Source organism: Orbicella faveolata, unplaced genomic scaffold, assembly GCF_042242905.1.
Source record: "Orbicella faveolata isolate gen_17 unplaced genomic scaffold, um_ofav_v1 contig_36, whole genome shotgun sequence".
In the NCBI taxonomy this organism is placed as follows: domain Eukaryota; kingdom Metazoa; phylum Cnidaria; class Anthozoa; order Scleractinia; family Merulinidae; genus Orbicella; species Orbicella faveolata.
Window position 1 is genome coordinate 1,570,001 of NW_028301565.1, and position 12,474 is coordinate 1,582,474.

The 12,474-nt window shown below is 39.1% G+C and overlaps 2 protein-coding genes and 1 long non-coding RNA gene across 3 annotated transcripts in view; all 3 read left to right on the plus strand.

The window, feature by feature from the left end:
• LOC149101944 (interferon-inducible GTPase 1-like) overlaps nucleotides 1–845 on the plus strand; it is a 2,942-nt gene extending 2,097 nt beyond the window's left edge. Inside the window, exon 2 of the mRNA XM_089275235.1 lies at nucleotides 1–845. This exon is cut by the window's left edge and continues 1,538 nt beyond it. The gene's annotated coding sequence lies outside the window, so the exon portion shown is untranslated.
• The window catches only part of LOC149101938 (interferon-inducible GTPase 1-like), a 74,685-nt gene extending 66,001 nt beyond the window's left edge, over nucleotides 1–8,684 (plus strand). Inside the window, exon 2 of the mRNA XM_089274824.1 lies at nucleotides 5,854–8,684. Within this exon, the coding sequence (XP_089130950.1) occupies nucleotides 5,854–6,862 (1,009 nt within the window). The 3' untranslated portion in view covers nucleotides 6,863–8,684. The remainder of the gene's footprint in view (nucleotides 1–5,853) is intronic.
• Nucleotides 846–3,281, plus strand: LOC149101945 (uncharacterized). Its single transcript, XR_016202399.1, has 2 exons — nucleotides 846–1,688; nucleotides 2,132–3,281. It is a non-coding gene; the product is annotated as an uncharacterized LOC149101945 (long non-coding RNA).
• Nucleotides 8,685–12,474: the final 3,790 nt, after the last annotated feature.

A 12,474-nucleotide genomic window follows, 5' to 3' on the forward strand; every position in this document is an offset into this window, starting at 1 on the left:
GATCTTTTTAATAGTCCTCTTTATTTTCTGACAATCTTGCCTGGGAAATACATCAAATAGTGCTGGCATTTCTGGTTGAAAATGGAATTTTAAACTTCAATCTACCTTTTTCTATTTTTAAATGTTCACTAGAGTTTTGACTGAATAGCAAGGTGCGAAATTTCAACAGATTCCAGTCATTTGTCATCGTCCCGTGACTGAGAAGGACCTTTCGACCCCAGTTGATCGTCATCACCCAGCCAAATATGTATTGTCTTGTCTTGTATTGTATCGTGTCTTTCCTTTACACTACTAACAGGGTTGTCGCTCATTTTTTAAGTTGGTGGGGATGTGCAAAAAGCAGCCGGGAAATCCAGCTATTGTGATATGGTTGATATGCTGTTTTCCTATCAAAGTAGCCGGGGATCTAATGCAGAATTTCCGGGAGAAAATTCCCGGGCCCCAGCCCTTATTGACAGCCCTGACTACTAGCATGTACTAGTACACACAATTATTTCTCTCAGATGTAGCACATAGTACTGCGGGTAAAACACGCGTGCGCGTTTGTCCCGCTCTGTGTATCCCTGGGGACCACAGTCTCGAAGGCTTTTTCAGAAGGTATTCATATTTCTCACAGTCTGGTATTTTTGCTAAAAGGGGGAGAAAACGTTTCACGATTTCTCTGCTACAAGCCTAGACGTACCTCGGGCTCGCTTCCAAACTTTCGGATATACCTGAACCGTTCGTTTATAGTGAAAATAGGAGATTCTTATTCCATGGTGATTTTGCGAGATTCTAAACTATTAGCTCGTTCTTTTGGGGCTGTTTTGGCTATTCGTGTTTCGTTTTAGGTATAATAGAATATGCGGAATTTCCGGTGCAAAATCAAATAGAACACTCAACATGATTTACAGAAATTGCCGAGTTCTTTTCGTAAATTTTGGGACAGCCTACCGAGCTTGTCCTTTTTTCTAGACATTTGAAAATTCCGGAAATTTCCTGTTCCACTTGACATTTCATTTCGCTCAGACTTCTGACCGAAATGAAATGACCAGTGGAACAGAAAAATTTTCGCAAATTCTCAGCTGTAGCGGAAAATACCTTTCCAATCGATAGAGGAAGAGGATATTCTCGATTGAGGAAATCTAACCGGAAGTTTTAGCTCAAATTACACTTATTCATAAAAAAAGAACACTTTTGACCTGAGACAGGAGGGAGGGGGCGTCTCGAAGCAAAACATCGGTTGAATCATCACTGCCAGTGTGACGTCACGTTTCGCTGGGATGAAATTCAAAATGGCCCCCAATGGGAGAAGTACAAGAGGTTGATAAAAATGCGGAATTTCGCTCCGATATTCTGCCCCATTTTCTTAGGTTCGTTAATATGTGGTTTATATTACATTGAGGAATCTTTATGTTGTACTTTTTGGTGGCCAAAATTATCAAAAGGTAGATAATTTGATCGAGAACTTTCTGTTTTGAAGCCAATTTGTCGAGCAAAACTGTTAGCTGGTTGACCTTTCGAGGGCCACTGCATAGCGAAGCAGAGCCCTTTTGACCCAAGAATAGGAGGTTCGACAGAGGGTATACTTGGCTTCTTGTATGTGGAATTTCAGTTCTTCAGTGCTCGTGGTTCGTCTCATCAATCCCTTCAAAGTACAAAGAATGGCTGTAAGGAAAGAACAGCCATGTTTCAGATAGCCAGATTAGGTAAGTTTTCACCTTTGTCGTACTACAGTTTACATTTAGAGCAATATCCGTAATTTGGTTAATAGTTATGGCTTGATCAGTGATTCGGTTCTATTTTATTTTGATTTTATTTGAGAAAGAGGAGCCTTAGTTTTCTTTTATATGCTAGGTCTGCAGCAAATATTATACCAAAAGACCATATGTTCTCTTGATTATACATAGTTGTATTGCATTAAAAACTCAGCTTTGTTCCTGGCCGGCGGCCTAAAATTTGTGACTAACTTTTCCCTGATTTTAGTTTGGAATTCGATATTTTAAAAATTGATGAATGCTGTTAATCCAATAGATCCATCAGAATCTATTGATTTGCAAGGTCATAATCAGCTAATAGTCCCCATTTGTTCATCTAAAAGTTGTAGCCCACTGGAAAAAGGTTATTAAAGACACTTCTTGTTTTTTTGCAGGGAATGTCACTGGAAGGAACATATCATAATGCACAAATTTCCTTCCAGAATGCCACACTGGGCAGCAGTTAGGGATTCTGATGAACATTTTTCCTTTGAAGGCTAATGCCCCCCCCCCCCCCTTCCATAAAGTTTTTAACTCACCTTAGTTTAGATTTTTAAAAATTTCTTTATCATCTGTCAAGGCATGCATACGAGAGCTATGATTTGTTTCATGTTTAGTCATGCTGTCAAATTTACAAGTTCCTGCTTCATTTTTGCACCCCCTTAAGTACTTTTCCACACCTCTAGTTAAACTCCCACTGATTATGACAGCCCAAGATATTTCCTTTAAAGGCACAGAGTCATACAAAGGCTTACCACAGCTTGATTGTCAGTACAAATCAATTGACAAGTTCAATTTGGAATTAATTTGAAATCCCAAATTTACGATAGTTTAATTAATTGGTGTGAAGTCAAAAAAAAAAAAAGTGACTTTTCTGTTATATCAGCAACTAAAATAGATGTCACCAACCTTATTGATTTAAACACCATAATGAAGAAAAAGCTAGGGTGGTGAAATTCAACCATTTTTACACAAGGATAACTGAACATTGAGCTATGAAGACATAAAACAGAGCAAAAGAGGGGAAATTCTCTGGAGCTAACATCAAGGTTTTCAGCACTGACTGCTATCACACTAACCACAAATAAAACCACTAACAATGGATCAGGCATGACATGTATGGCCATATATGGTCAGAATGAGAGCATAGCTGCTAAGCACAGTGGAGGAGAATGAAGCTCATGGGCCTCCGGAGTCTGAGGGAGAAACTGATTCAGTCAATCAATCATTCCTTTGTTTGGTAATGCAGGTTTTATGAAAAGTAGCCTTCATTCGGTGTCCACTCCATGGACATTATCCATTCCGAAAAGGCAGGAACAGATAATGTCCAAGGACAAATGTGCAAGTGAAAATATTTGATGGATTAAATGGCACATATAGTCATAATTGAAACTATAGGCTGATGTGGACCTGTGAAGAGAAGATGATTATAAAAGCAGAATAAATAAAAAGAGCTAATAGGAATAAAACTTTGTTAAATTAAAAAATTTAATTAAATAGAATAAATGTCTGATTGTCTTTACAGCATTTCAGCATTCTAACACATTTCGTAGCATTTAATTTGTTGTAATTTATTTTGAGTGCTATGCTGCAGTAGCTATTTGGTGACATTTAGTGGAGGGTTGTTTTTTGGTTGGAATATGATGAGAACTTAAATGGATGAAAAGATGTAGAGATATTGCGATACGTTATACTGCACGTGCCCTAGCCCGTGTTATTTTGATCACCAGTTTGATTTCTGCCAATCAGATGCTTTGTATGATTATTTGATTTCATAACAATTAAAGCACAAGGACCGTCTGTATTTTTGGAAGCCTGCATTGTGTGTAACACTGGGTGAATAAATCACTTAAAGCTGTTTCTTTGTTGTACGTTATTACACATCGATTTCGCTACAAAAGACTACAATGCAGCCTTGAAATTCTTCGAGGCTCAAGAAATAGGAGCCATTACAACATGGCAATGCAGGACAAAAACAGCTTACTCAGGCTAACTCTAATTTGAACTTTGTTGTGAATATAAAATCACAACACTGAACACCACAATTGCAATGGACAGCAATAAGTCAACAGTTGCAACGAGACAGGAAAAAAAGCCAACAAAGCTGCTGTACGATTAAAGCCAACAAATTTCAGCATACAGCGGACGCAATTAAAACACAAAAGGCAACGAAGTTGAAACACAAAGAATTGCAATTAAAGGCCTGATAACAACCACCAAAAGTGCTCTAAAACAGACAAAAACCGATCACATCGCAGGGAAATTTTGGTGGAATTCAAGAAATAAACAACATCTCAACACTCAAATGGATTGATGAGAGGAACGGCTGGTTCAATCGACACAGAGATACACGCGGATTATACGTATACTATCAACGCATAAAACCTCCTATTGATAAGACTATTGGTAAGACATTTACGAGAGAAAACGCGAACGTTTTACGTTGACTTCTCTCGTCCCGGTTTCAAGATGGCGGTGCCGCCACTTACCCGCAACAAAATTCAGCAAGAATACACGATAACGCGCGCACAAAACTAAAACACATAATGCACTAACAACAAACTGTACACACCTACACTAAGTTAGAGAACAAAAGCGATATTAGGCCTGTTTTTTTGTCTTTCTTAACCTCTGTTGTCCTTCTTCGATGGCGTAATCTGAATAGGCTACTCGAAGCGCTCGCTCGTTGCTATGTGACGTCACACTGGCAGCGATGAGTCGGTCACGAATCAATACCGGAAAACAATGGGGTCACCCCCTCCGTCCTGACCTGAGACCAGCGCTCAAAATAGTCTGGATCGAGCCTCTAAACTTGAGTTTCAAAGTCGCGTTCGGTGCAACATCAAGGGCTTGACTGGCTGTGCACGATGTTCCCGTCAAAACTTTCCCAAAGGAACGCATATACAGAACGCGGAAAACCGTGTTCTATCATTCAGCTATCATTGGTGAACATCTATTATATTCGGAGTATTCCTTTTCCGGAAAAGTCCCATAAAAAGGCGCCTTACATAGATTTTTATTTGCTAAGGCCTTTGCAATTTAAACTTCAAGTAATTGTAATAATCATAAAAATTACAATTTCCTCGATTGTGATTGGTTTTAAACACTTCTATTTTCCACTAATTCACTTGCCAAGTTGTTATCAGACAATTAAGTAAACGAATCACATTCAAAGTATTTAAAATCAACAAATCGCATTCAAAGTTGTAGTTTAAATCAACCAATCACAGTTTCAGAGCGACATAAAACAATTTACGCTTCCTTTGGCAGTCTTTTACAGAAAAATTTATCGTCTTTTTATGACTTGGCTTTTCTTCTTTTCTCGGAAATTGTAATTTTTATGAATAATCAGTAATAAGACTTCGTGTCGTCCATCATACTCATATCACTTGGGTGATTACAGACCGGTTTGGACTCCACTCAGTCCAATTACTATCACTTGTCATAAATTGGTGTTACTATCTCAATTTCTATTGGCTACAGACACGCAGCTCAGCACTGTTTTCGTGACGTCATATCTACAGGCAATAGTTTTTATACGCGCAGAAGTGACGTCACTTTGTAGACAACAGTTATGCACGCGCGAGAAACACGTTTGTTATGCCCAAGCTCTGCAAGAATTCTTTTACCGAACGTTTCCCCCAAACGGTTGTCAGATCAGTCATAAGTATAATTTCAAGTTCTAAAACATGCTTTTAGAGTGGCCTTTTGTAAAATTTTTGTGGAAACTTTTAGGTTGCAAGTTTACGAATAAAATTGTTTACAAGTTGATGTCGATGTAGAATGTTAAGCTTCTTGTACACCCTCTTGCTTTTTTAAAAAAGCTCGAACATATGCATGATAAAGCAATTATTGAATTGGGTTTGTGTTATCCGCCTCAGCAGCAGGCTTTGGCAGATAACACAAAACCTCAAATCTCGGCCATAATAATTCTAGCAATCATGCGATTGCATTGTAAGCCTGGCCCGCCTAGATTAGCCTTAGCTACCTGCGGGTCAACCAACCTTTTATTGTAATCGGTTTTCATAATAAAATTGTTCTTCTTTTCTTCTTTCTCAGCTTCATCCAATAATTGTTAATTATAATGTAAGTACGTTCACTTACTTTTGCTCTTCAGACTCCGTGACGACGATAAAGGGGCAGCTCCAGTTGATGTCACCGAGCGCACCAGGGAGCCGACTCCCTTTGATCACCCGACCAATACCAACATTAAGTTCTGGGATTTGCCAGGAATAGGGACTCCAGATTACCCAGACCTGGAGACATACTGCGAGAAAGTACAGCTGGAGAAGTACCACACGTACCTAATCTTCACAGCCACCCGATTTACCACGAACGACTTGGAACTGGCCAAGAAAGTACGATCGATTGACAAGAAATTTTTCTTCATTCGCACAAAAATTGATGAAAGTGTTCGAGCCGAGAGCCGAAAGCGATCGTTCGACGAAAAATCAATGTTAGCGAAAATCCGATGCAACTGTCGGGAAAGTCTGGGTGACCTGCTGACCGACGAGCAAGATATATTTTTGATCAGCAACCACGAGCCCGAAAACTGGGAGTTTGCTCGACTAACCCAGGCCATTCTAGATGCATTGACGAGATACCAGCGAGAGAGTATGACCTTGTCTCTCGGCAAAGTCATAACAAGATCGTCGAATGAAATTTTCCAAAGGAAAGTTGATGTTCTGAGAGGGCGCATATGGAAAATTGCCTCATTATCTGGTGCCGTTGCAGCCGTTCCAGTTCCAGGATTGTCGTTTGCCGTTGATAGTGCTCTAATTCTGAATGAACTAAGCTTGTACAGGACCCAGCTTGGACTTCCAGAAAAAGGTTCCACTGAATTTACCAAACTCCATCTCGCCACCAAAGAGAAAGTTATTATTGTTGGCCTTGCCACTGCAGCACAGCTGAGCGCATTTTTGGCACCCTGTGCTGCAGAGGCAGCTGTCGAGGAAGCCACCCGTTATATTCCGGTTATGGGTTTGGCCATAGCCAGCGGTATGTCGTTTTTTACTACGTATTATGGTCTGAGTAAACTCTTAACAAATGTTGAAGAAGCTGCAAAGTTAGTGCTAAAGGAAGCTGCTGAGAAGACAGCCGCCGATTTCGAACTGGAGGTTGATTGAGTTTGTTAACTTGTAAGTCTAATATGCGCGACTTGACTGCAGTTATTTGGCATACGAATCATAGAATCTTGTAATACGATTTGTGTAAACTTGTGTCCGAGAGCGGGCTCTTCCAAAAGTAAAAGCAGTTCAATTTGCCCCCATACGGTCAGTGATTAGAAGAAACCTTGCTTTGGTCATCGGTGTGTTACTTTCGTGCATGTCTATTTATACGAACGACTAGCTTTTGTTACCGTTAATTTATGAGCAAATCATCTGAATTAATGATTCTAAAACGTCTATACATTCCACCTTTTGCCACTTACATTTAAGAGAGATATTCAGTGAACGGCCAAAGTACTGCTAACAAAGTCTGAGATTATGTACCTTCGCACGTCAAGAAGATTGTAAGATAAAATACATGAACTAATTATACGAGTTTTTCGAGATTCGTAGAACTATGTTGACTTACTAAAACAGTACATCTGTAAATCTTCTTTTTCTTTTTTTCTTTGCCGTTGATGCCGCTTTAGCACTGAAGGAAGTCAGCTTCCACAGGAACCAGTTTAGTCCTCCGAAATAGGATCCGCTGAATTCGCCAAGCTCTATCTCACCACCAAAAAGGTTCTACCAAAGCTGCACAGCTGAGCGCGGTTAGTTGGCACCCTATGCCGCCGATTCGATCATCGAGGAATTCACTCGTTTTATTCCATTTGTGGGTTTAGTCATAACCAGTAGCATGTCGTTTGGTGTCTCGTGTCATGCTTTGAGTAGCTGCCGAAAAGAAACACCCCGGATCGGAACTGAAAGATTTGTTAAGCTTGACTTAAACATTTGAATTCACAAGTGTTAAGTGCATATATGAACAAGGCAGCCTGCATGTGCCAACATTGTCGACTTGATAGCTGTTATTTTGTATACGATTCGTGGAATCTCGATTCCGAAACTCTTGTTCTTCCTTTCGCGGTAGAATAAGACATAATTCTGAAAAGCTTTCACTAACTATTCTAGGGCAGCCTCTGCTGGCAGTACTTTGGCCTTTTTACCAGTAGAAAATGTGTCCATTCAGTGGCGCAAAAAATTGTGCTAACTACCAGTTCGACAGACAGAAGCATTTAACCTTTTTGGTCGTAAATCAAAAGTAAACAAATTAAATCGTCAAGGAAAAGAGGCGATTTATATTTGTGTACACAGACATGTACAAAAATAATTAACCGCTGACCAACTCAACGTTTGTTCTAAAACTTTGATTTATAGCGTAAACCGGGCCTGTTTTGATTTCAGAGAGCTTGAGGTGCTCATGAGCACATGATATACGTTTAACATGAGTTGATATAGCGCTAGGTTACAGCTTAAATACGTGATGTTTACAGTAAAACAAATAAACTGGTCCCTAAGTTAAATTAAGTTTGAGCTTTTTAAGACGTTTCGATACGTTTTCAATTGCAGAATTCTGGAAACCGCTGTCTAGGCAAACCAAAAAAAAAGTAGGTTAGAAAGTAAATTGATAGTGTAAATGCAAAAACACTAGAGTTTACTTTGTACATCGATTGCACACGTTTAGACAAGAGAGAATTGTTGTTTTCATTTTTATTATTATTATTATTATTTTGTATTACTAGACGAAATATTAACCCCTGTAAAGAATGATGATTAAAAGTTAGAAATGTTAGAAAGTAAATTACTCGTGTAAGTGCAATAACACTAGAGTTAACTTTATACAAGTTTAGACAAGAAAGACTTTTTGTTTTAATTTTTTTTATTTTTATTTTTGTACTGACTAGACGAAAGATCAACCTTTGTAAAGAAAGACACAAATTAAAAGTTAAAAAGAGTATAAAAATTACCTGGTAAATGGAAGTTGATATTTTCCTGATAAATTTAAGAAAGAAATGATTTGTTTATATAAGCATATGTTAGGAACAATACCACGATGCTGTAGAAGTAAAATGAAAGGAGCACAGAAGCACAGTGCAGTGGAATTAACAATCTCTTCCTGGTTGGGTATGGTGGAGAGAGCAGATCTTGCAGGGCTCAGCTTCGTCACGAACACTACATAAAGCCATGATCCTCCCTGGTTTGTAGACTGTCAGCAGTCTCTCTCATCACCCAAGTTTTGTAGCGCGCATTGGATCTGGCGAGCGGTGAAGTCGCGAGCTGCGAGAAACGCAGCCTTATTTCTCCCTCTCCCCAATTCCTCCTCGTTCACGCTTGCACTTTACGTGATAGCTCTAGCGCTCCTTCGCGCGAGAGATCGAGGGAGTGAGGGGGCGGCGGGGTGGGGGGGGGAAGTGACAACTGCGTGCAATCATAACCGTGGTAAAACGTGAAAAATAAGAAGATTCTGTTCCGATAAGGTTTTATTTTGAGAGTTCAAAGATGTTAGAATTGGGGATTCTTTTTTGGGGCGAAGAGGTGTGGGGACTGTTCCAGAAAACCGATTTATTTAGTGGTTCCTAAAACTATTTGTACTATTTAGTAAAGTGATTTAGTAAAACTCACAGCCTCACAAAAAAAATTAAAAAAACTTACCAGCTTCGGGCTCTCAAAATAGAAACCTTATATGTAACGAGCTTTTCTCGTTTGTTTGTTTCCTTTTTTACGTTCGACACGCAGTGTATCTTGTTTGACTTTTGCTCATGAGTTGGCCGGGGTATTGTTGTGTTCAGAGGTACAAGGATAAGCTGAAGGATTGACCAGGTAGACTGTACGGGCTCACCTCGACTGTTACTGAACTTCAGTTTATTCACAATGGCAAGCTTTGCAGAAAACGCATTTTGTCTAATTTCACTTCGTCAAGGTTATTTGTAATTAGTTTTTGGGCATCAAAATATCCAGCAAACAGTGCTAAAACTGCTACAACAAGGGTATTGGCTCTTCCTTCGGTGAAGAAATGAAAACCTTGTGCGACTAAAAAAAAACCTTGGCGTGTTTGGCTTAAAGGTCAAAATATAAAGAAGTTAGAAAAGTAAAAATTAGTTTACAATTTACTGTTTAAGCAGAGAAAGAAATGACTGTTGATGAAATGTTTTGGCACAAGCACAGTAAGATACTTTTTGGCTAAAATATCAAGTTGCTATGCCTTGATGCAAACAGTTATGTTTATCTTACTTCACAGAAACACAGGAAGATATGTGTATAATTTAACTTTTATAGTTAAGTCTTTGTTTTCGATTCTCCTAACCAATTCAAGGAGATAAGATATTTTCTTGGAACTACAGGCATTAAAAAATAGTGGCAGCTTTGGTCTAAAAACTAATAGATAACAGATGATATAACAACACAGAATATGAACAAAAAAATTGAACCTTAACAGGGCAGATTGACCGTAAAGGTTATAAACAGAAGAATGCACCTCAATCCACAAGGATAGCAGTGGCTTCTGATGTTTTGAATTCATATCTGAGTGAATTTCCAGGGATAAAAATGGTTGTTTAATCTTGTTTGCACTGATTCATAACTTATCAAGTAAATAACTTGGAAAATATCCTCCAAAATAATAAAAAAAATTAATATCTTTAAAATCTTTCTAATTTGAATTACCACCACTCAATTTATCCATATGTGTCAATCCCTTGGTTTCGTAAACTCCCTTTTCGTTTTCTTTGCTGGTTGGTCTATCGGGGTCTGTCTGCCTCAAAAATATCACCCACTGAGGATCGTTTCCTTTGTGTTGAGAATTTCTTGGCTACAACAATATTGAATACGAACCAAAAAAATGACCACCTCCCAGTTGGTTTGTTAGCTCGGTTGGTAGAGCACTGCACCGTTACATGTATTGCAGAGGTCATGGGTTCGACTCCCATAAAACCCGGAATCAAGCTTTAGCTGGATGAGCCAGTGTAATATTCCAGGTCCCTGCATTTGAACTGTGTACCTTTCTGCCATTTCCTCATCTAAAACAGTTACTTCTCTTTCTCGTTCCTTTGATCTTGTCATGTCTCTTCAATTAACATCTCTTTAAACATTTTCTGTGGAAACATTTGAGCAGCAATCAGGCAATTGTTCATGATAACAACCAGTTATGTTCATGAATAGCCCGCCTAGATTAGCACTTGCTATCCGCAGGCCAAATAACATGTAAATTTTAAAATGAAAGAAAATAAAGATTATTGCTTTTGTTGTTGTTGTTGTTGTTCGCAAGCTAGAATAACTTTTGTTTGGGATACCTGTGTTATCCCACACTAATGTCATCAGGTTGTAAGTCTGTTAAGCGCAGGTAAATATGTAGGTGTCGCACTTTCTATTAAATTTTGCGAGCACAATAAAAGTTTTTGGTTTATCAAGAACGTTTGTCTAACTTGTTGGCGAACTATTAACAACTAGTGAATAACATGAAAGACAAACCGTGGTTTGTTATTGTTAAAATTGTTTTCTTTTAGAAATCCAGCGAGTACCTCTGGAGAAGTTGTGACTGCGTATCAAAGTACTGGGATTGTTCTTTGGTCGAGTTATAAAGGTTTTTAGTAGTGATGCAGTTATATTTACCAATTACTCCATTTCCCTCTTCCTGGTACGCGGCGTCAGTAAGGGTTCTCGATTTCAATCGTCTTGAAGGCCTCAGTTAATAGATCTTAGCACTGTTACCCTAACTATACAAGAGCCAGTTACTGGCTCATGGCGACGTGATCTCATGACTCTACCCTCATGGTTCATAAACTCCCAATGACATAGCTTAGCTTGTTGTCCCTTGGTGTTGCTGCAGGACGTTCTCGGCAAACTGCTGCAACCGCCACCTGAAGAATCCATCAACGACGCAATCAAACGTCTGCATAACATCGGAGCTCTTGACGCTAATGAGGTAATATAAGCCGCTGGGGAACTGGTGTCAGCCACTACAACGCTTGAACACTTAACTTAAATAGTCTTTTCTTATTTTCAATACATTTATCCGTCACTCTATGAGTTGTAGAAAACCTCTAAATAGTATTTTTTTTGGTTTTAGAAGTTCTCGAAATTAAATCTTACTAAGGCTCAAAAACAAAGAAGTGCTCATAAACAACGTTACGCATTGTAAACTGGGAAAAAGGAACGAGGCGGCGTACTAAGTTTCTTAACAAGCTGGGGTTATTGTCTAAAAGAACATTCAGTTGTTAAATTCGAAAAAGACTCGTTATTGTCCACGCTAAGATTGTCTGCCACTGTCTTTTTCATCTGACAAAGTTCAGAATGATGTTGATGTAATATAAATGCTCTGTTTCAGAATCTGACCTCGCTGGGTTATCACTTAGCAGCGCTGCTTGTTGATGTGAGGTAGATTATCCCCAACACTATTTAACATGTTCGGCTTCCTCTTGTATGTATTGATCTTGTGAGGTAGAGGGTTTAAAGCTGCCGCTAAGCACATGAACGAGATTTGCAACGTGACCAAATCGTACTTTCTGGGGAAATGTTCAACTCAGTGAATAAAACAAATCCTCACGAACTTTTTGTGAAATTTTCAGCTGTTGCGTCGCCTTTTCTGAGGAGACCGTCGTTTTTCAGCGTCCACTAACTACTTGATAGGATTGATTCAGGATCCCTGTTTCATTCTCATGTGAAGAACCACGGCCGCACAAACGACCGGATAACGAGCCTAACCACGCGATAATTCAAGCTTTGGAGAGCTTGTTCTGAGGTACAATCTTGAAACC